Consider the following 22,415-nt stretch of genomic DNA (forward strand, 5'->3'; position numbering starts at 1 on the left):
TCTACGGAGGTGGGGGGCACTGGGGCCGACACCTGCTGGCAAGGCCTCGGGCAGGCCACTTGACTCTCTATGCCTCAGTTTCCCCATCGGTGACATCCCGTGGATGCCAACACTGCAAACTAGCGTCAGGAGGGTGAGAGGACTCGTTCCCTGAGGCCCACAGTCCACTGGGCTAGGGTCATGGTGACTCGGCCACTGGCTCAGGCGTGCCCACCTCTGGGATCCCCCTGCTCTGGGAGCCCCCCTCCCCGGGAGGGTGCATCTTCATTTCCAGGGAAACAGGCTGGGGAATTTGGGGTTCTGTCGGCATCAGAGCCGACCCCACACCAGTCACTCTGCATGAAGCTGGTCATGGGGCCGTCCACGAGGTGGCCCCAGGAACGACGTCTCCCCTGGACACGGGGAGGAGGCGGAGGTGCGGGCGGGCTCCGGAGCCCTGGGTTGGAGCTGGTGTTTGGGGAGGAGGCCGGGGCGGCCCGGCGGGCGGGGAGGGTCGCCTGTGCAGGGCCCGGGCCTCGGCCATGGGGGGAGAGGGACAAGCAGAAGGCCGCGTGTAGAAGCCAAGTCCGCCCAAGTTCGGGGCGCTCGCCGCCTTCCCAGGGGCAAGGCAGCTGGTTCGGCGAGGCCGCGCGTCTTAGGAAGGGCGGTCAAATGCGGCTGCGCTCCAGGCGGCTCCTCCTGGTCCGGGGACCCGGGGCGCCCACCCACCACCTCTCGGGGCGCTCAGGCTCAGGTGGGCCCTTCTCAGAAAGCCAAGCACTGGGATGGGGGGAAATCAGGCCTCGGGGGCTTCCCAGGGCAGGGCTGCTGCCCGGCGCTCCTCACCCAGTCTGGCAGGGCCCCCCAGGTGGGCACGCGCTGGCAGAGGTCCCGAAAGACCCTGATGACGATCACACACTGCTGCAGGCCGCTGGCTCGCGCCTTGGGGGAGAAGCGCCGTTAGCTCCAGGGGCCGCGTGCACGAGGGGGCGCGCGAGGCTGGGGAGCAGGGCTGACCCCGGGACAGCGAGCCTGGCCAGGGGGCCCATCCTGACAGTGGAGGCCGGGGACGGACTGTGGGGGGCACGGGCTGGCCAGCCTTGAGGGCAGCAGCTGGGAGCAGAGTCCACTGCCAAACAGGTACAGGCCCATGGAACCGGCCCACTTCTGAGCCCCCGGTGCTGGCCAGAGGTGGCCACGGGGTGGTGGCGTCCCCACCCCCAGAGCAGTGGTCACTCCTTTCAAGTTCACGGCCCTGATGGCCAAGGAGTGACCTCCACCAGGTCAGTCTGGGCAGGGAGCCGCCTCACAGATGTTTGTCCTCTGTCTGTAATTGGAGCCTGCACAGCTGAGGCGTGCAGCCGGCAGGACAGACAGACGGACGTGGGCCCCCTCCAGCCCTGCCCCCTGACCTGGAACCACTTGGCATGGCGGAGGGCGGCCAGTGACTGGAGGCACTTCTCCGGGCTCAGAACGTCTCCCGGGTCATCTCCCAGGTCGGGCTGAGGTGCCTCCACTCCTTCTGGAAGAAGGAGGAGAGCGAGTCACCGAGGGTGTGTGGGCAGGGCGCCCCTTCCCCCGCTCCCCTCCTGGGCCATGCGGGCCGGCCCCCGAGACGGTGTCTGCTCCCAACACCACCAGGACCAGAGGGACGGCTTCCCGGAGGTTCCCTGCTCCACGGGGAAGGGACGTGACGCCTGCAGCGCCCACTCCCTTGGGGAGAGAATTAGTCCAGATGGGAAACTATGAATTACGCCAGAGTTCCAGAAACTTCCAAACACAGAAGGAAAAGGGAGAAGCTGGGTCAGATGCGAGCCAGTCCCATCATCGATGACAAAGGCTCCCGTGTCCAGGAGAACTTCAGGTCTGTTTTTTCTTACTTGCTGCTATTGCTTCAGGAATGTTCTCTCCATCAAGGAGGCCCTGGCTCCCTCAGGTCACAGGATGGGGCTTGGGCTTCACTTCCACCCACAAACATCCCAGGGCCCAGGCCCGGTGTCTGCCCCTCATCACAGGAGGTGGAGGGGGCGGGGTATGCCCGCGGGAGGGGCTGCAAGCCAGCTCTGTGACAGCCAGCGGGGGACGGGGACACTGACGGGAAGCACATGCCCAGTGGTCCGGCTCCCGGCTCGCGGCCCCATCACAGGATGCTCATCACAGGGTTTCCTGCCAGGCAGCGCCCGGGGCTGTGCCACTTCCTACAGGTCCTGACCGCCCCATTGGCCAGAGCGACCCCCGCAGGCCTTGAGCGGGAACTGCAGGGTGTCTGTTTTCTGAGCTGTGTTTTCTTCTCAGAGGGCTCTCCACCTCCGACGACCAGCCATGGCTTCCCACTCACAGCTCAGAGGCTCCTCTTTCAATTTGTGTTCAAAATGAACTGGTTTTTTGGTATTTTTTGAGGAAGATTACCCCTGAGCTAACTGCCGCCAATCCTTCTCTTTTTGCTGAGGAAGACTGGCCCTGAGCTAACATCCGTGCCCATCTTCCTCTAGTTTATATGTGGGACCCTTACCACAGCATGGCGTGCCAAGTGGTGCCATGTCTGCACCCGGGATCCGAACCAGTGAACCCCGAGCCGCCGAAGTGGAAGGTGCGCACTTAACCACTGTGCCACCAGGCCGGCCTCCAAAAAATGAACCAGTTTAAAGAAAGACGCTAGGAGCTCGTGGCCCTCAGCTGCAACAAAACCACCATCAGGAAGGGGGTTCAGGAGTGACTGGAGTCTGGAAACCTGGCCTGGGGGCTGTTCCAGGAGGTTCCGTGGCCTTGTGAGAGGTGCGGCGCGGCCCATCAGCTGGCCTTCACAGTGTGTCGGTGACTCAAGGCCTGGCTGCCCTCTGGCCTGGCCCAGTGCCCCCTGACTCGCAGGGAATCCAACCTGCTTCGAGCCCCCGAGCCTCGCGTCTGGGACCAGCGGGGTGTGCTGTGGGCCCCGCTGTGGGCAGACCAACGGAGTCAGTCTGAGCTCCTGGCCCAGCAGAGCTGGTTTCCCCTGAGCGGGGCGCAGGGGCCCCTGCCAGCCCAGAGCCAAGAGAGGAGGGTGATACCCGGAGCACCCGCAGCCCGGGTTCCGGCCCACGTGGCACCCGCTGCCCAGACCCAGCTCTCGTCTGACCAGTGGCATCCAGGCTGACACAAGTGCTGGAAGGCCACTGGCCATGCCCCACCCCACCCAGAGCAGAGGTGGACGCTACCCTAGGCCACCCGGTGCATGGGGAGGGGAGCCAGACAGAAGGGCCCAGCCGCACCTTGGTCCATGGAGGGGTCCTCCCGCATGAGGAGCGAGGTGATGGACACAGTGACCCGCACCCTGGGCTCCTCGCAGGAGGAGATGACAATGTTGTCTTCAGGGTCAGAGGAGACCTCGTACTTGTCCTCCGTCACCATCTACAGTGCAAACACAACACAAGGCTGCGTTACTCCGGGCGAGAGGCAATGTGAACGACAAGGACATGGTGGTCCGGAACCTCCAAGGGACTGAGATGCGGCCCTGCCCTCCAGGAGCACACGCAGAGAAACACGTCTGAGCAGTGGAGCCTGCATACAGGTGCCTTCATATGTAAAGAATGCCTGTAGCTCAATAAGAACAAGACCCTCAATCCGATAAGAAAACTGGAAAGTGACATAGCAGACACTTGGCAGAAAAGGAAACAGAAGTGACCACTTTCACACAATGACAAGATTACCCCTACAGTAAGAAAGACGCAAATTAAAACGCTATCGAGGTGCCACCTCCCCTGTGAGAAGAACAAAGCTCCAGGAGTCTGAGAGCAGCCGGGAGGGTGCAGATCTGGCATCTGGAAACTCTTGGTGGACGCTGACCTGGCAACATTCCCCAGAGGCATCCAGCTCCTGCCTTGGCCCATGCCTCTGCCCTGGGATGTGCTCCCACGTGAGCCGTGCGGCCTGTGCACAAGGTTATCATTCTGTGCAGCCTTGCTGGTAACACACAACGCTGGAAACAACCAGATGTCCAACCACTCGGGAGGACTCGGCCGGTCATGGACAAATGGCAACAAAATATTCCTCGGCCACAAAAAAGGAACAAAGCTCCTTCAGCACGAATGTGGAATGCAAGCCGAGAGACACCGTCGAGGGGAAAAGGCGAGATCCTCTAGTTGGTCACAGGCTACCGTCTGGGTACACAGGGGAGAAAGGTTTCCCAGGAGGCTGAACAGAGGCTGCCTCAGATAGGATCTGAGCCTCCTGGGCTCCGGTCCCCACCCCATGCCTGCCGCCCTCACTGGGGGACACCCCAAGAGGATCGGTCCTTTACCAGCAGAGGCTCCAGGTCAACCCTCAGTGGTACCCTCTGTCTGCCCCCTACTGACGGCCCCCCCAGGCTCTGCTCCTGCCAGCCGCCCGCTCCAGGGGTCTCAGGGAGAAGAGACCCCCGAGCTCGCAGCCACGAGAACTCTCACTGCCCGTCCCAGTCCCCAGCCTCCGGAGGAGACTTCACAATGCAGGGGGCTTTGGTGTGGGGACCTGATTCCCAGGGAGGCCAGACAGTGTCCCTTGGCTTGTTCTGGAGCCCCAGAGATGCCTGGCCAGCATGCCCCGAGCAGGCATGGAGCCTCACGCAGTGGTCACTGCTTGCCCGGCTGCCCCGTGGCCTGGCGAAGCTGTCTGCCAGGCTGCATGGGGACTCTGGAGTCAGATGGCAGGGTCAGAGGCTTCCCCCGGGGGGGCCTCACTGGACGTGGATGTGCTTTGGGTCTTTGGGTGGGGCACACGGAGCCCACGGCCCACCTCAGAGTTCCTGTGTGGACCCTTGGGGTTCCTGTCCCGGCGTCACCCAGGGCCACATGGTCATCATCATCATCGCCAGCCTGAGGCTGGCCTTGAACCTGAAATGCCCGTTTCTCCCGACAGCCACCCCTCCCCTCTCAGGGCCTCCCTGCTGAGGCAGCCCCTGGGCCCGTCTACATTACTGGGTGGGACCCACTGCCAGCTCTCCACAGCCTTAGCCATCTTCTCAGGGCTTCTCTTAGCTACTGGGCTGTGAGATTCCAGAAGCCAAGGTCTGCATCTGAGCCATCTTTGCACCCCTACGTACGTAGCAGAAAACTGCCCTGTGCTGTGTGTTTGGGAAGTGAGTGATTAGATCAGTGAAGTTGGAGCACGTCACTCCCCTGTTTAAATCCCTCCAGGCTTCCCTGAGAATAGAGTCCTGCTCACACGGCCTTCAGGCCTGGCTTGATCCAGGCTCACCTCTCCTGGGGCCTCCTGCCTCTTGGCCTCAGCAGGTGCCGGTCCTTCTATGTGGAACACTGCCCCCTTTTTTCAAGGCTTCTCCTGACTCTCGGCTCTTCCCTCACATGCTCCATCCTCTGTCAGGACACCCCCCCACCCTGATGTGGCCCCTGCTCTCCCCAGGTGCTCTCTACCTGGCATCACGTTTTAATTTCATCACAGAAGACAAACTGGAAGTTAGCTTGCTACCTGTCTATTCTGTCTCCTGACCAGAGTGGGAGCGCAGGGGGTGGGCCTGGGTCTGCCAGCCCCCAGTGCTCGCTGAGCCAGTCGGAGGAGCGATGCTGAGTTCCCTCGGGTCCAGCAACCCACACGTCAGGAGGGAGAGACGGTCCTGGGAACTGACTTTTTTCATCGAAGGTGACGGATTTAAATCAAGGCGTGAGCTCACCCCTCCCCCTGTCATCAATCCAGGGGAGGAAAGGACCATGAGGACAGAGGGACCGCTCCAGAGGAAGGTCAGTCACCCCCCAGTCTAAGGGTGGGTTTCCGCCTGGGCAGAAGGCCTTTCAGGCCTGTGCACGGGCATCTCACAGTCATCACGCCCACAAAGGGTCTCCGTGCAGGTTTCGCCACCCTCTGCCCTTGCAGTGGCTGGGTAAGGCCACGTCGTGTGGACAGACCAGACGTCACTGCCCTCAGTGGCGGGGCGTCGAGCCACATCTGAGTCTGGCCCTGAGCTCACCTGTCTCCTAGTGTCTCCCTCCGACTGTCTGAGACAGGCGGGCTGTAGCTAACAGGCTGTCTCTTGTCCCCTCATGTCCTGTAGGAACACAGTCACGCCGCCCAGGAGCCCACGAGGCGGCCTCGAAGCTTACCAAGAGCTGCTGGGGCAGCTGTGCCGCGACCCTCCGCAGCAGGGCGCGTGTGGGCTTCCGGGAGCAGAGCAGGGCCAGCTGCACGCGCCTGTCTCCCCGAAGCAGGAGGCCGCTGGCCAGGAGGCCGACCCGCACCACGCCTTTCAGGATCCGAGGCGACGGGTCGATGCCACTGCGAAGACAAACCCGAGAGAGTGTGGCACGCACACAAGAAGGGGGTCAGGGACAGCGAGCGCAACCCCGCCGGGGTCCCGGAATGGCACTTGACCCAGCCCTGTGAGTCGTGCCTAATCACAAAGGCTGGTGGCTTGACTATTTCCTGACAAGCTGCATTCTGGAAAAGGCCCCTGCCGGCCATCCCCACGGTCCCCGGTCCTCAGCCAGCTGACGTCACCCTTGCCAGCCCTTGGCTTGGCGCTCCTTCTGAGCCGGCTCTGGGGTCACTTTGTGCCCCCCTCTGCGAGAAGGTGCGCTGGTCGCTCAGCAGGAGCCTGCCCTCCCCTCCCCTCCATCCTCCCCGTCGAGCCGAGGCCCCTACTGCCCCTCCAGCGCCACAGCACACTCACTAAGGGCGGGCTGCTCACACGTGCGTGCCCGCTGAGCCCAGGGCCAGCTCTCTGCAGTGTGACTCCACCCTCTCGGCTGCCCTCTGCACGGGGGACACCCACTTCTTCCCCGGGCGCAGCCCCCGGCCTGACCCCTGCCTCCTGGCCACCGCCCTCTCCTTCCACCCTTCCCGGTCCTTCGGCTCCTGCCCTGCGAGGCCCAGACCGCTGCCTGGGGGGCCCTCAGGTAGCCGATCTCGACACAAACGTCCGCTCCTCGGCTCCAGAAGCTGCCACCTGCTCCTGCCACTCTATCAGCACTTTGACTTTGTGACACTTCTCCGGGCAGGAGACAATCTTATTTTTAAACACGTTTACGGATTCCTGTCCATTTCTGGACCACAGAGCGCTGGAGCCTGATGTGGCCCCAGGGCACCTGTGTCTGGGGGCCGCCAGCAAAATCCAGACCAGGGACGTCTGGATTCCGGGGCCAGGACCAGACTCTGTGACCGAGACCCGCAAGGGAAGAGAAAGCAGAGGGTGGGGGTGGGGGGAACCTCAGGGAGAGACCCAGAGGCCTGTCCATCGATTTGGATCCCAATTCACACGAACTATAAAATGAAAAACCCCCCAAACTAAAAAGCCACATTACGATATCCGTGGGACAACTGGAAATTTCAACACTGACTGTATAGCTGACAACGGTAAAGAATTATTGTTAATTTTTAAAAGCATGATAATAGCATTGTGGTTTTGTTTAAAAAAAAAGAGACTTATGGTTTAGCGATACGGGTTGAAACACTTACTAAAGGGGCAGTGTGAGGTCTGACAGGACTTCCACTAACCTCTCCCAGAGGGGGCGGGCGCGGGGCCTGAGATCAAGGACAATCATGGTTTAGGGACAGTCACATGGTGCCCGTTATAATTACACCGTCCCGTCAACTTTTATGTTAGAGAATTTCCATCACAAAAGTTCAGGGACACCCAGTGCTAACATCCTCTTCGCAACAGTGAAGTAGATAACGGAACATCCAGAGAAAAGTTTACAATGTTCCTATTAAAAAACCACGTTTCTGTGTTTTTGAAAAATAACGTAAGGACATAACACGGAATGTGACAGATATGTTATGTGAAAGCCGAAAAGGAATGAAGTGGCTTTTGTCTTGAAGGCATGCAGTGGGGGCTGTGTTTGGGGAGGGCGCAGCAGGCTGCTCCTTGGTACTGACGGAAGGTTCTGGGTCCTGACTGTGGTGGGTCTGCGCATCTGCGCAGGTGACGAGATGCCGGTGAACGGCCCCGGCCGGCATGGAACACGCAGAGCGCGTGCTGCCCCAGGAGCTGGAGGGAGGCCCGGAGGAGGGAGTCCTCCTCCTGACATGAGCTCCGGGTGCCTCCGCGTCCGCACTGGGGCAGCGGGGGAAGGGCCCACGGTCCTCTGCTACTCTTGTGACAGCTCACAATTATTTCAAAACAAAAAGTGACAAAACCAAGCAAAGCAAAAACAAAACGTGTGCGCAGGGAGGATGCTGGGGGGAGACAGCAAAGCATGACGCCAGGGGTGACTTTTCGGCCCGCCACACTGTGTGGGGATTTCAAGGATGGGCCACCCTCCTGTGTGCGCCGCTGGCCATGGGCAGCTGCAAAGCGCGGTTCCCACTGTTCCCACTGGCCCCCCTGCCCCCGGAGCGGGCTGCAGTGTGTCAGGCCCCAGGGGCCCGGCACAGAGGCCAGAGCATCTTGTCCTTTCGCAGGAGCAACCCGACCCCCCTGGGAGCTGGGACGGCTCCACCGTCTGGGACCTCCCTCTGGGGACCTGGCCGTCTGGTGTGTTGGCTTCATGCGGGCGCAGGGGCAGCTGAGAGAAACGTCTGTGTGCCCCGGCTTTCTCTACCGGGCAGGTGAAGAGGGCTCCTTCGCCCTCACATTGGCGAAGGTTCTCGTCTGAGCTGAGGCGAGTCCACCTTATCACGGCCACCAGAGCTCGCACGCTCTTCGCCAGCGAGCAAGCGCTACGGGAAAAGGGAGCCACAGAGCGGGGCCAGGCAGACACGGAAGGTCCCTGCGGCGTGACTCCATTTCCAGGAGACGTCCGGAACAGGCCGAGCCAGAGGGACGGCGAGCGGGACCGGGGGCCAGGGCTCGGCCGGGCTCGGGGATTGAACGGGGACAGGTTTCTGTTTCGATGGTGAGACAGCTCTGGAAATAGTGGTGACGGTTGCACAATCTCGTGGATGTGCGAGTGCCACTGTATCGTGCAGAAAAATGGTCCAGAGGGCTCTGAGGATGTTACCACAGTGGAAAAAAACAAAAAGGGAAATGAAACAGCAGCCACCGGGGAGAAAGGGCCTGGCAAGGCGACATGCCTCCAGGGTCATTTAAGCCGTGCGAGGCTTCACAACAAGGTGTGGGGACCTTCCCGCCTCCCAGGGATCGCGGCTCCTGGAAGGACGAGTCATGAGTCGGATGGGGAGACGGGGTTAAGCTTTTGTGAACTAGATTTCTAGATGCGCCTTCGGGAGGAAAAGTAAACCCTGGGGTTGGAACACAGCTCTCCCCAGCTGGGACTGATGCTCCCTTTGAGCCCTGGGCTGCGGCTCGGAGACCCGGGAACTTTCTGCCCGCAGGCTGGAAAGCCCCGGCGACTGCAGAGGCTGCAGAGCTGTGCCCCTGGCAGCCACTTATCGCCCAGAGCCCGGCCCCTCAGCCCCTCCAAGTCACCCCGGCCTTGGGAATGGAGGGGAGCTCCACTACCTGTGCCCACTGCCCTCTTGCTCTGGGCTTCCAGAACTCTTCTCGGCCAGCGTGTCGGACACCAGCTTGAGGGCGCGCTCCGAGTGGGAGATGGCCTTCTGGACAGCCAGGAGCTCCTCCTCCGTGGGGTAGATGGCAGCGTGCTTGCACAGGACGTGCCGGTCGTCGCTGGACTCCCACCGTTGCGCGGGCTGCAGGGAGGTGCGTGCGTCACCGGGGAGCTGAGAGGACGGGGACCCGGTGGGCGGGCACAAGACAAGCGTCAGCCTTGCAGAGGTGAGGTACCCGCAGCAGGAGGACACAGGGCCCCAAGCCAGGCTGGCTTTGGGGGTGACAGGCAGGCAGTGGCCAGAGAGCCAGGCCAAAGAATGCCGGGGACCCCGGGGCCTCCCCTGAGCTGAGTCGGGGCCCGTGGCTCCTTTGGCAAGAGTCTTAGTTTCTGAGCCAGAGGCTTTTCAGCCAGCCCCGTGGCCTCCTCCCTGAAGATGTGATCCGAGGGGCCCGGCACGCCCGGCCCGGCCTGTGCAGACGGAGCCGCCTCAGGCTCCCAGGAAGCTGCAGCGAGCAGCCGGGGAGGGGGACCCCAGGCCCCTCCAGCTCCGGCTCCGAGTGCCCCTTGGGGTCCTGGTTCAAAGTCCTGCTCCTCATCCCTGGAAAATTCAGGTCCTCCCACTGAGGGTGTGAGGACGTCACCCACCCGCTGGGCTCCGCCACAGGGGCATTTCGGCTTGAGGCCAGACCACCACCCACCAGAGGCGTGTCGGGGGGTGCCCCTGGCCTGCTCCTGAAGGGAGGGTGCTGCTCGGGCGGCGAGGGTCCCGGGTGCTCGTCCTGGGCCTGCGGCTCCTCCTCCAGCCGCCTCCTGCACAGCTCCTGACGCCTGTGGGGGACGGAGAGGGACAAGGAGCTGCATGTAGCCACAGGACCCTGGGATCCGCAAGTCAGAGTTGCACAGGCCTCCTGCCGCCAGCGAGGTGGGGAAGCTCCGGACGCAGGGCTCCTCCCGCCCCCTCCTCGGGCTGAGCAAGGCTGGGTGAGGACGAACGAGGAGCGCAGCAGCTGGCGGGCCCCATGAGAGCCCACATGAGGGTCCTGCATGAACGCCCGCAGTGTGCCTGGGAGACAGGCTTTGGGGCTGGGGGAACACAGGCCCGAGCAGCTGTGGCCCCAGGTCTCTCCTGGGCCTCGTTCCTTGGCTCAGATGCCACCACAGTTTTCCGTGAATCAGATACTGTGTCAGAAAATGCTTTGGCATTGCTCTAGAGGGTGACAAATGCGCAGGCGGTCAGGGGACACAGTGGGCAGAGATCACGGGGGTCGGGGGACGCGGGGACCCAGGGTGTCCCTGTGAATCGGGCCCAAAGGCACCGTGGCCGCAGCATCCTGCACTCATCAGTGCTGCGTGCTAACTCTGCCTGCCCTGCGCGGGCCGCTGGCTCTAAGACCCTTCGAGTCTCCTCAAAGGGCGGTGTCCCTGCCCAACTGGCAGGTCAGGAGCGTCCGGTCCTCAGGCCTAAAGGTGACAGCACATGTCCCCCAGACAGAGCGCAGGGCAGCCATTTGGTCCTTGAGCCCCCAGGGACAGAAGCTTTGGGAAGGGCGGCAGGGGGGCGGCCCCCGAGCGGGCCGGGACCCGCGTGCACCTCATCTCCGCGTGCCAGCGCCGCAGCCCCTCCAGCCGCCTCCGGGTCAGCTGCTTCCGCCTCCTCGCCCGCTCCTCCAGCAGCCTCCGTACTCTGCTGCTGGGCTCAAGCGCGAGCGGAAGATCGGGGTTCACTTTTTTCTGGAAGACAGGAAAGGGCTGTAAGACGGGAGCCCCCCATCAAGAGGAGAATGCCACGGGGGTGTCTCGGGGACCCGGGAGAGCCCCCGAAGGCCATCCTCCCGCTGGATTTAGACAGCAGTCGGCTTTCAAGCCCCCAATGTCTTAACACTCCTGGTCCCCAAGAAAAGGCAGGAAAGGGAACGAAACTACAGTGACACACAGAGTTAACAGACGTCTGCCAGCGCGGAAGCCGAGCCCCCGTCTCTGTGCGATGAAGGACCGAAGGAGGAAGGTGATGTGACACCACTGGCGAGTAACCACAGGTGACCGTGGAATATTCACCGAAAATCCACGAAAAACACTCGTTCCCCATCAGAGTAATTCTGAGGAACACCATGAGTGTGAAGCCGGGCACACCCGTGTGAGGGGGGCCTCATGAAGGCGCTGACAGCCCCTCTGGTGGAGCCTAGGGGCAGGAGGGCCCAAGGGAGCCCCTAGGCCACAGGAAGGCGCCCCCGGGGGAAACGGAGCCCAGCTCCCAGGCCCGCTGGAGCCCTCGCACCAGAGCTCCCATCTCAGCGAGCCGCTAGCTTGGCGCCTGGCAGAGGCCAAAGGAAGAAACAACGACTTGTGTCAGACATGAAAGACCCGACGCCGAGCGTCTGGGAAAACGAGGCCACACTGAGTCCTGTTTTGTGGGCGCATCAGTGCTTTGACCGCGCGCTGGAGCGCTCCCGCCAGCGGCACATGGACACAGAGCTCTAAACTCCACATTCACCAGCCAGAGAGGACGCGCGAGAAGCCGGTCCCACTCCTGCTCCTCCTCTGCTCTCCAGGCAGCGGGACGTGGGGCTGGATGTCGCCTGAGGCCCACCGGGCCTGGGCTGCCGTCGGGGCTCAGACCCACAAGGCAAAGATGCGTTCTCAGACTCGGCTGAGACCCAGAAAGCATGGCGGTTCAGCCCGCCCTGGGCGACCCCGAGCCACCTTGTACTGCAGCCGGTGCCGCCGTCCCCGCAGGTGCAGGTCCCTGGCGTTGGCGTCGTTGAAGCTGCACTCGCACAGCCGGCAGCGGAAGCAGGTCACCTTGCCCTCGTCGTCACACACCTGTGACACGGAGCTCAGCTGATCACGGCGGCCCTGGCCCTCTGAGGCCACGAGCCTCAGGGCCGCCCGGAGCAGCGACAGCGGAGCCGCCCGGCCGTGCTGGCTCCCATCTGCTGAGTGCTTTTATTCACAGGGCCCAACACGCCGCCCACGCCCGGCTCCCCTCTGCCACCATGTAGCCCCCTGCCCCGTTCCCCAGTGCAGCCCCCGCAGCTGATGCCCCCGCCGTGCCGTCTGCCCCTTGTGCGCCCGTCTGTCTCCTGGCCTTTCTGCTTCTCCCCTGAACCAGCACATGATGGGCCTCCAGCAGCAGGAGCCCTATCGGCTGTGGTTATCTCGCACGGGACAAGACAGAAGATGCTGCATCGTTGCCCAAAAAGCTCGAGGATGAAAACAGAAGGAAGGCAAAGGCCCGAACTTCCTTTTAGCCACACACACGTCTCTGGAAGACTCGAGGAGGCTGGGACCACAGACGCGGCCAGAGGCGGCCTCAGAAGCGCGCTCTGGAAGGCTGGCTAGGACAAGCCCTGCGGGGCCCCCCTGGGCTCGGGGCGTCTGGGCGGCGGCCGCTTGGGGCGCACTGGCTCCTCGTGCCTGAGCATCACGGGCCTGTGGGGCGAGTGGTCGCCCAGCTTCCTAGGGCACAGACTGCTCCTCCCATCTTCCCTCCCGTGGGAAAGCCTCTGCCTGCCTTCTAAGATCTGAAACCCAGCGGCTGGACCTTCCAGTGGGTAGTGCACGATGTTTGGCTCCCTGAGGCCTGCAGGGGACTGCTGTGTAAATGACAGATGGAGAACCCGGGCTCAGGGGCGGTCTTGATGCCAGACCCCACAAGGCCCTCCTCCAGCAGAGGCCAGAGGTGGAGCGGGGCACACACCAATGGCCGGGGGCACGCTGGTCCCCTGGCTGGGTTACCTCTTCCACGTAGCCTGGGCCCACTGGCTGCCCATCGCAGGAGCTTCCAGAAGCATCCGCGGAGCCTCCTGAGGTGGGCGGCTCTCTGGCCCTCTCTGATTTGGGGTGTGTTGGTTTCCCGTCGGGGGGTCTGCTGCCTGCTGCCTGGGGCTTGGGAGGCCCTGGAAGGAAGAAGTGCGTTACTCATGACCAGCACCAGCCAGAAACCACAGCAGCTTCTAGGCCCCAGTGTGAAGGGCAGAGAGCGACGCAAAGCCGGGTCTCCCGCTGCCCCTTCACCCCTTGTGACGTCTGTTGGTGGGACCCACTGTCCTCGGGGCCCCTTGCATGCCAGCTTGGCCACATCTGAGAGATCGAGGCCCACACAGTGTGAACAGCGCTCAGACTGCCCTGCTCTAGGCCCCTTGGTGAGGGACCCCCAACCACACAACACCGCCGCCCTTGGTTAATTGGGGCCGAGGCAGCAGGTGGACAAGGGAGCCCCATCGGGCAACTTCACTGAGCCACGGGAGGGAGACACTGTTCTCAAAACTGCTTTATGCTTTCATCTTCACTATCACGTGATTAGTCAAAAGCCAGCGCTGCTGCGGCTGAAGATGCTTGAGCCCCGTCCACCCTCCGGCGCACAGCCGGCAGGCGAGGAGCAGACCGGCGGATGGACCCGGGTTCGAATCCCACCGCCCTGCTTAGCGGGGCCCAGCCGGTACTTGACTGTGCCTCGCCTTGGTTTTTCCATCACAAATTGGGACGAAGGACAAAATCTGCTTTAGAGTGGCACAGAGGGGGACCAGACAACGCCTGTGAGGTGGTCTCGGAGTGAGAGCCTGGCACACAACCCTCGGCACAGGCTGCTCAGCCACCGCTTCCTCAGCTCCCAATGGTGGCGTCCCACACCCAAGGGAGGCCAGGATGGATGGGGCGCTGCAAGGGACTGCCTTGATTTCCCGGGACCCACAGACCTTGTCAGGGCCCAGTGTGTTCGCTGTCAGCACCGGGGTGTGAAGGGGTGTTCCCCAGCTCATGGAAGCCCAGGGAATGTTCCAGGCCTGGGGCGGGGCTTCTGGAGACCCGCCAGCAGCCGAGCTGGCCCAAGTTCCAGGGGAAGAAAGGATGCCGCCAGCTGTCACTTCGGCTGTCGCTTCCCAGGAACAGCCTCGTATCAAAGGTCCAGGAGAGTGTGTCCCACAGGCCAGCACGTCCCGCCCGCCAGGCAGGGATGTGGAGTAGGAAGAGAGCTCCCCTCGCCATCCCTGCCCTCCACCCCTCCACGCTGAGTCCCTCCCAGGAGGTGTGATGGCTGCACGTGCACACGAGGCAACGGGACTGTCACTGCCTGAATCCTGAGCTTGCTGAGCCAGGGCAGGAAGCGGCAACACGTACCCACTCGGGTGGCCCTGGAGGCCCCCGGTCTCTTGGCCAGCTCTGGCCTGCTTGGGGCGCGCACGCTGGGGCCAGCGGGGGCCGCAGGCTTGGCCGGGGCCGCAGGGGGGCTCTCTGTGGTGACGGGGGCCGGCTCGCTGGTGCGGGTGGCGGGGGCCGAGCTGGAGTTCCCTGGCACCGGTTCTATGGTGGGGATGGGCTTCCCCAGTTTGGTGTGCAGCTTGAAGACCTGGAACAGACGCAGGCCCCCATCAGGGCCACCTTCAGGCCTCACCCACCTTCCTCAGGAGACAGGAGGCGTCCCTCGAGGGGGTGGGGGGCTGGCAATCCGGGGAAGTGCCGGCGGTGGACCCGTCCCAGTCCCCGAGGGCCCAGCCCTTCTGCAGCTCCCGGGTAAATGCCGCCGGCTCTCTGGAGCATCACCCCCTCGGGAAGGTCCTTCCTGAGCCGACCATCCCCTGCTTCTCTGCCCCCATGAGTCGTGCATACGTGGGACCTGTAACCCCTCAACACCCTGTGCCAGCTGATGGCTACTCCTTCCTTCAACTTACTGCCCGGGTGAAAGGCAGCGCTGTTGTCTGCACCCCAAGCATTAACCAGCCCAGGGCCCCCCTACGGGGACACAGCGTGGTGGATGGACACGTGGGTAGCGCACATCTGCTGATGGGTGCATGTGCATGTCCACAGACACGCGTCCACATTCTCTACATGTGTGTATACATGTCCACGGACATGTGTCCACATTCTGTACATACGTGTGTTTGCGTCCACGGACATGTGTCCACATTCTGTACACGTGTGTACATGGCCACGGAAATGCTTCCACATTCTATGCATATGTGTATACACGGACACACGTCCACACTCTGTGCATACATGTGTACACATCCACGGACATATACCCACATTCTGCACATACGTTTGTGTACTTCCATGGACATGTGCCCACGTTCCACACATACATGTGTGTGCATCCACCGACACACGTCCATGTTCCATGCATACGTTTGTGCACTTCCATGGACATGTTCTGCACATACGCGTGCACACATCCATAGACAAGTGCCCACATTCTGTACATATGCGTGTACACATCCACAGACACACGTCTGCATTCTGTACATACGTGTGTATGTGTCCAGGGACATACATCCAAATTCTATACATACACATGTACACGTCCACAGACACATGTCCATATTCTGTACATAACACACGTCAACACCCATGGACATGTGTCCACATTTTGTACATATGTGTGTACACATCCAGGGACACAGTCCACATTCTGTACATGCGTGTGTACACGTCCACGGACACACAACCACATTCTGTGCATACGTGTGTACATATCCATGGACACATGCACATTCTGTACATACACATGTGCACACCCACGGACAGGCATCCACACTCTGTACAGATGTGTGTACATGTCCACAGGCACACACCTACATTCTGTACATGTGTGTGTGCACATCCATGGACACGTGCACATGCTGTACATACACAGGCACACACCCACGGACAGGTGTCCACACTCTGTACATATGTGTATACATGTCCACATTCTGTAGGAAGACACATAAATGCCCATGGACACAGGTCTGCTTAGGATTCGGTGGCACCCATCCTCCCCAGGGTAAAGGCACTTACTGCACACGTGCCCCTGGAAAGGCCTGCTGCGCCCCCTGCATCCGCAGTGTCACCATCTCAGACCCGTTTCCGGGCTCAAGTCTCTGACACTCACAGCTCAGACCTGCCCCTGCCGCAGGGCCTCCCTGAGCCCAGAACACGTCGCGGCCTGGGAGCCGTGACAGCTGCAGCCCACCCACAGGGGCTCCCACTCTCCCCCTGCACCTGTAACTGCTGGGCCAGTGTGTCCCCCCCTCCATGCCTCTCTGTTCCTTCCTTTGTGGGGTTTGTGGGTTCGCTCAGGCGGTCAAGAGCCGGGGCCAGCTGGGCCGGGAAACGAGGCCTTGCTGAGTAGGGGCAGCCGGGTCCTCAGGGGGTGATCTCAGGTGGGGAGCCCAGCCCTGCAGCAGGGGCTGGAGGAGGGCGGGCCTAGAGCAGGGGGTGGTGTGAGCAAAGGCCCGGGGGCAGCTGCAGGGGTTCTGTGTGAGGAGTGGGCAGAGGCTGGGCCCGGCACAGGGCCTTCCCAGCCCCCCTGTTCCAATTGCTCCAGGCAACTCGGGGACCCCCCGCCTCGACCAGCGCCTCCCTCTAAGGTGGGCATGGCCTCGCAGGGGAGCAATGCCATTTGCCATTCAGGGCAGGGCGCTGCTTCCCACAGTTACCCCGTGGACCCGAGAGGGAGCAGGCCTGGGAGAGGCGGGGTCTCCCCACCTTCTCGCAGCAGGGGGCCCATTCATTGTCCCCATGAGGTGACACAATGCAGGCATTTTTAAAGCCACAGGCAAACGCTGATATTAAAATAGTAATAGATATTAAAATCACTGATGTGGACTAATTTAATATCAATTGAGACATTGATATTAAAACATTAAAACTTACTATTTTAATTTCACTTCTTTAGCTTGATTTATTTATTCTGAAAAAGCAGGCGCCCAAATGGAATATGCGTTTGCTCTCATCGCTGTTCACACTCTCGTTCATGCAAACACACAGACGTACCCGAGGGCCCGTGGCAGTTTCCCCCGGGGTCTGGGTACGAGGCCCCTGCGTGGCTCTACGCTTCTGCCCAGCTGGCAGGTGGTGGCTTCTATAACTGGGAGAAGGCGTGTGGCTCCCGAGCAAGGAGGACACGTGGGCCCTGCAGGGGAAGCCCCCTCTTGTGGGCGGCTGCCCTCTGATGTCACCAGATGCCCCTCTGGGTCCCGAGGGCTGAAGGGCGCGCGTGGGCCTGGCAGGGCTCCTACCTTCTGGTGCCTGGCGCCCCGGATGTGGGCGGCGTAGGCCTCGGGCCCGGTGCAGGACACGGCACACAGGTGGCAGTGCAGCTGGGCCTGCACCGCGCACGGGCTGCCGCCGGGCTGGACGCCCAGCTTCTGAGCCGCCTCCTTCTTCCTGTGCTTCTGCCCCTCCAGGTGCTCGCGGTAGGTCTGCCGGCAGAGCAAGAGGGGCCTGAGCGGGGTTGTGCCCACCGGGCATGGCACCGTCCCCCCAGGTCACTGGTGGCGCGTGGACCTGAGGGGACACACCGGCCTGATGTCCCCGCCTCCACTCACTGGCCTCCAGAGGCTCAGGTGCCACTTTATTAATGAAACCCAGTCGACAGACTCAGAAGCTCAGGCTGAAAGATAAAAGGTTTCTTTTTCTTTTTTTTTTCCTGAAACTCAATGAGCTTCTCAAGCAAGCGTCCTCCAAGGGTCACACATGTAGTTTCCAGGGCTGCTTGAAAGAAGATGCCAGCTGTTCAGAATCTGACCTCAGAACCCGAGCAAGGATGCAGCCATGGCACAACGGGGGCCCCCTTCTTCGGGGGAACCCTGCTAATGAACTGGGGGCTCCACACGGGAGCGGCTAGTGAGGCAGACGACGTGGCCTGTGCCACTGTGCCAGGGCATCTGGCTGCGTCTGGCAGATGACCACGCTCTGACGGGGCACCCGGACTCAGCCCCGGAACCCTCAAGACGGACAACGTAAGCTGAAGTGAACACACGTAAAGCGGGCCACGGATGCACTCGAACCAGGCCAAGAATCAACGCCCCATGGACGGAAAGACACGAGAAGCTGGCACCATTGCGGGGTCTGGGGCGACGAGGAGGCAGGGGCGGGGGCGGGAGCCGGAGGGGCCCTCCCTGGAAGGCAGGAATCTTGTTATTCCGACGCAACACACACACACACACACACACACACACACACACACATGCTCAGGCTCTTGGCGGTGGTGGCAGACACATGAGGCTGCCCAGGTGACAGGCTCTCATGGAACAAAACACACACACAGGCACATGCATGTACGAGTCCGTGTAAAAGCAGGACGTCTGGACAAGAGGGTGGCTCTGATGTCAGCATCCTGGTCGTGAAATGGACTATCGTTGGGCAAAACGTCAGCGTGGGGGAAGCGGGTGAAGGTGTCTGGGACCTGTCCGCATCGCCTCTTACAACCGCGTGTGGGCCTACAACCATCTCAGTAAAAACTCCAACGAAAAACCGCTATTAACATTAGCACAAAGCTGGGAGGGACAGGAGCTGGCATTTCTGCGGCACAAGGCGTACGTGCCAGAGTGCCAGAGGCTATGCCTGTCGCTGTACCTGCCCCACGGGGAGACTGAGGCTCAGAGAGGCTGTGATGCCTGCTCGGGGTGATGATAGGTGTGGGGCTGGGCTGCGAGCCCAGGGCGCCGGCTCCAGAGCCCACGCTGCGTCCGCCCCACATGCGATACGGAGGCCCGCCTGCCCCATGGGGAGGACCACGCGCTCACACAGTGCGATGCTGTGAAGTCTAGAATCACGAGCAGACTCGTGTTTGAACCATGAGAGGAAGCAAGAAGCCCCACAATGCGAAATAAAAATCCCGCAGACAAACAAAGACGGAAGAAGGACAACGGGCCTCCGCTAAGGAGCGTGTGTTAGAGCAAAAGAAGGAACGCTCGGAGCTTGTCAGAGAACCTGACGACGGCCAGGAGACGGGCGGCGCCTGGCCTGGGGAGGCGACGGGGGTAGGCTGGCACTGGACACGGCCCCAAGCATGGCCCCAGCCCCTCCTCGGCCGGGTGGGTGGGGGCTGGCAGAGCCGTTCGGGGCTCCTCGTGTCTCTACAGCCCGGGTGGCCTCCTGGGCTCTGGCTTGCCTTCAGAGCAGGAAACACAAGACAGAACGAGCAGGCGTGCTGCGTGAGCACGGAGCGCCAGCGCCTGCTCATCCTTCCAGGGCACGGCTGGCTCGTCTGTAGACAAGATGCACACAGGCACACACACCGATTCCACCCGTGGCCCTGCTTGAACAGCCTGGTGACCAGGGCGCCACAGAGAGCCGCCCCTCGGAGCCGCATCCGCCCGGCCCCTCGCTGTGCTGAGGAGGCGGCAATGCCTGCGTCCCCAAGCCCAGATGGAGAAGCCCCTGGGCTCAGGCACGAGGCCCCCTTCTGCGGCCCGCAGCCAGCGCTGCGCTGCTCTCTTTCTGCCCCCGAATGCCAGCAGAGCAATTTTTGGCAATTCTGCCACACACTCAACATTGCGGGTTTGCTAACAGGCCTCTTTGGGACAGGCAGGGCCCCTGACCGGTATCTGACCTCTGGTCAGCCACAGGGGCCAGGGCGTGCTCTCCGCGCAGTGGGGGCGCTGACCTGGGGGCCAGCACAGCTGATCCTGCAGACGTCACAGTAGTGAAGTGGGGGCTGCCGGGGTCCACCCTTGGGAGTCAGCTGCTTGGTGGGAGCCAGTAGCTTCCTGGCAAAGCTGCTGCCAGGACTGGCACCCGGCCCGCTTCCTGAGCCACCCCACGGGCACGAGTCCACGGGCTTTGGGAGTGGGGGCGGCTGCTGGGGCGGCGGTGGGGGGTGCTGCATCTGTGGGGGTAGCGGTGGAGGATACTGAGGACCAGCTCCTGAGTAGGCTGCCGCGTCATAGCCCAGGTAGCTTGGCCCTAGGAAGCAGAGAGAAGAGAGAGAGGGGACGGGTGGGTTTCGAGGATGATTATTTGGGCTGCGGGTACACTAACAGCACGCATGTTTGAGTGAGCACAGGGCGGAGGCCGTGCTCGGGGAGGGCAGGGGGACACGGAGGCCGCGGGCTGAGAGCTGGGGGGGCTGGAGGCCAGGGCGCTGGCCGGAAGCCCCGCTGGACAGGTGGGTGCCTGTGGTGGGGGCTGCGTTTGGCTGTCCCACCACTGGGCCGACCGTAAATTCCTTGGGTCCCTGGAGAGCAAGCCACCTCTTCACCACAGTCCCAGAGAGCAAGAGTTATGCTCCTAGTGACCCCACAACCGGCCTCCCAGCTGCTGGAGCCAACACGGCCCCGGTGCAGCTGGCCCCGGACCCCCTGGACATCTAAGCTGTGCTGGGGCCGGCCCGGCTCTTCCATCCTCAAGTCCAAGTCCTCGGTGGAACTCAACTCCTGCCCAGCCGAGAAGACTTCCCTGGACAGAAGCTTCCAGCTCTCTGTCCCCATCCTTGCCTCCCCCGACCCTCATTGACAGGCCCACCGCCCACTGGAGACCTCAGGGTGCCCTGCTGCGCCCATTACTCTGCACCGCCTGTGAATCTGGGATGTTCAATGTGACTTTAAGGCGAGCGTCCCCTCGCTCCGGCACGGACCTCACAGAGACCCACCTGGCTGGCAGAGCGGGGCTGAGGCAGGGAGCTGGGGCTGGCCGGCGGCCGGCGGGAGACACTGCTCATTCTCGTAGCTTCTGGCGGCTGCCAATGGTCCTTGGCCGCAGCTGTGCTGTGAGAGGACACGGGAGATTCAGAGTGGGAGGAAGGGTAAGGTGACCCCGTGTGCACGGTGCCTGAGCCCCTGCCCTGCGCCAGGCCCCATTCCCGGAGCTGGGGATGCAGTGACCTGGGAGATGGATGCAGCCTGCTCCCATGGAGCCAACATTAACGTCTGAGAGCAAGCGCTCCGAGGACCGTCCAGCAGGCCAAGGGCGGCTGGGGAGAGGCTTCCAGGAGGAGCGACAAGGAGGCAAGCATGCAAAGACCAAGGGACAGGGTTCCTGGCAGGGTCAGCTGGTGGGCCTGCGGGAGCCCTGGCAAGTGGTAAGAGCAGAGGACTCAGAGCTCAGAGGCGCTGCCAGCACAGGGGGCCGGGTGGGCGGGCCAGGGGCTCAGGGAGGGTCTGGGTTCCATGCCAAGGGAGCGGGGAACACGGCTGGTTTGGTTCATAGGGGGATGCGGGCTGTTGGCGGGGTTGGGGACCACCTGGAGGTGAGGATGAAAGCAGGGAAGCTGGGAGGAGCCCTGGAGCGGGGCAGGAGTGCGGGGAGGGTGCGCTGGAGGGGAGCCCCAAGACTTAGGGAAGCAAAGGCCTGAGGGAGCAAGGGGCAGCGAGACAGTGCGAGCTCAGCTAACTGGTGGCCGGGGGTGCCATTTACTGACCCCACTGGGGACAAGCTGGGGGGCAGAGGCTCAGGGCGTGGGCCACATCCAGCATGGGACACCTTAGTGATTCTAAGCGGAAGCACGGCGGCCACGTCTGTGGACTGGAGCTCTGGGGTCAGCAGCACCAGAAGGGCCTGACAAGGACATGCATGTCCCCTGATCAACTCCCAGGCAGGGACCGGAGCACGAGGAGGGTGAGGGCATGTCCCGACTGTCTGCTGGCACGGGCAGCCCACGGACTCTTCACTCAACACTGTCCGAGTTTTCCAGAAGGAGGGCGTGGTCAGACACAGGCCAGCTGGTACCTGGAAGGAGGGAGTGGTGGTGGGCGCGGGGGTGGGCTCCTGGGGACGGCTGCTGTAACAGGAGTCCTGGCCAGAGTGGGGCTGGTACCCACTGCACCCCGCTGGGACGACGGGCCGGGGCGGCTGGGCGGCCTTGGGAAGCGTCGGGGTCGCGGTGGGGCCCATCCCAGGAGCGGGCTGCGTGGTGGAGGTGGCTCCAGCAGCAGGGAGGGGAGAAGCCGAGGGAAGCAGGGCGCTGCAACCAAGACAAACACAGACGCGCATCGCAGGGACCCGAGTTGAGCATCGACTCCACCAGCCACGGACGGCAGCTGCTTTGGCTGCCCACGTCCACAGTTCTTTCTGGAACGACTAACACTTGTTCAGACCTTTCTATGACTTTTCAAGCGCTTTTCATGAATTAACGCAATCTTGCAACCACCCTCGGGAGGCAGGGACCATCCATGACCCCATTTTACAGAAGAGGAAACTGAGGCACAGTGAGTGGCAGTCAGGCCCCAAACCATTCCAGAACTTCTCAGCTCACCTGTGTGGGCGACATCAAGATTTCCCGACACTAAGATTCTTCAAAGAAAGCTAGACTTTAATGGT

At 62.2% G+C, this 22,415-nt stretch overlaps 1 protein-coding gene across 6 annotated transcripts in view; it reads right to left on the minus strand.

Moving 5' to 3' along the window:
- ZFR2 (zinc finger RNA binding protein 2) overlaps nucleotides 1-22,415 on the minus strand; it is a 38,180-nt gene that overhangs the window by 2,915 nt on the left and 12,850 nt on the right. Inside the window, exons 2-15 of one of the 6 annotated variants that reach the window (XM_070622581.1) lie at nucleotides 21,825-22,059; nucleotides 20,749-20,863; nucleotides 19,765-20,063; nucleotides 17,393-17,575; nucleotides 14,514-14,742; nucleotides 13,134-13,294; nucleotides 12,099-12,218; nucleotides 10,990-11,129; nucleotides 10,097-10,226; nucleotides 9,347-9,537; nucleotides 6,051-6,222; nucleotides 3,228-3,366; nucleotides 1,392-1,498; nucleotides 826-921 (exon numbers count right to left, since the gene is read on the minus strand). In XM_070622581.1, the coding sequence (XP_070478682.1) occupies nucleotides 826-921; nucleotides 1,392-1,498; nucleotides 3,228-3,366; nucleotides 6,051-6,222; nucleotides 9,347-9,537; nucleotides 10,097-10,226; nucleotides 10,990-11,129; nucleotides 12,099-12,218; nucleotides 13,134-13,294; nucleotides 14,514-14,742; nucleotides 17,393-17,575; nucleotides 19,765-20,063; nucleotides 20,749-20,863; nucleotides 21,825-22,059 (2,317 nt within the window). Of the gene's footprint in view, nucleotides 1-825; nucleotides 922-1,391; nucleotides 1,502-3,227; nucleotides 3,367-6,050; nucleotides 6,223-9,346; nucleotides 9,568-10,096; nucleotides 10,227-10,989; nucleotides 11,130-12,098; nucleotides 12,219-13,133; nucleotides 13,295-14,513; nucleotides 14,743-17,392; nucleotides 17,576-19,764; nucleotides 20,064-20,748; nucleotides 20,864-21,578; nucleotides 22,060-22,415 lie in introns of all 6 variants that reach the window. The other 5 variants (XM_070622580.1, XM_070622579.1, XM_070622578.1 and 2 more) reach the window with 5 other exon arrangements.

Source organism: Equus przewalskii, chromosome 6 (assembly GCF_037783145.1).
Source record: "Equus przewalskii isolate Varuska chromosome 6, EquPr2, whole genome shotgun sequence".
Taxonomy (NCBI): Eukaryota; Metazoa; Chordata; class Mammalia; order Perissodactyla; family Equidae; genus Equus; species Equus przewalskii.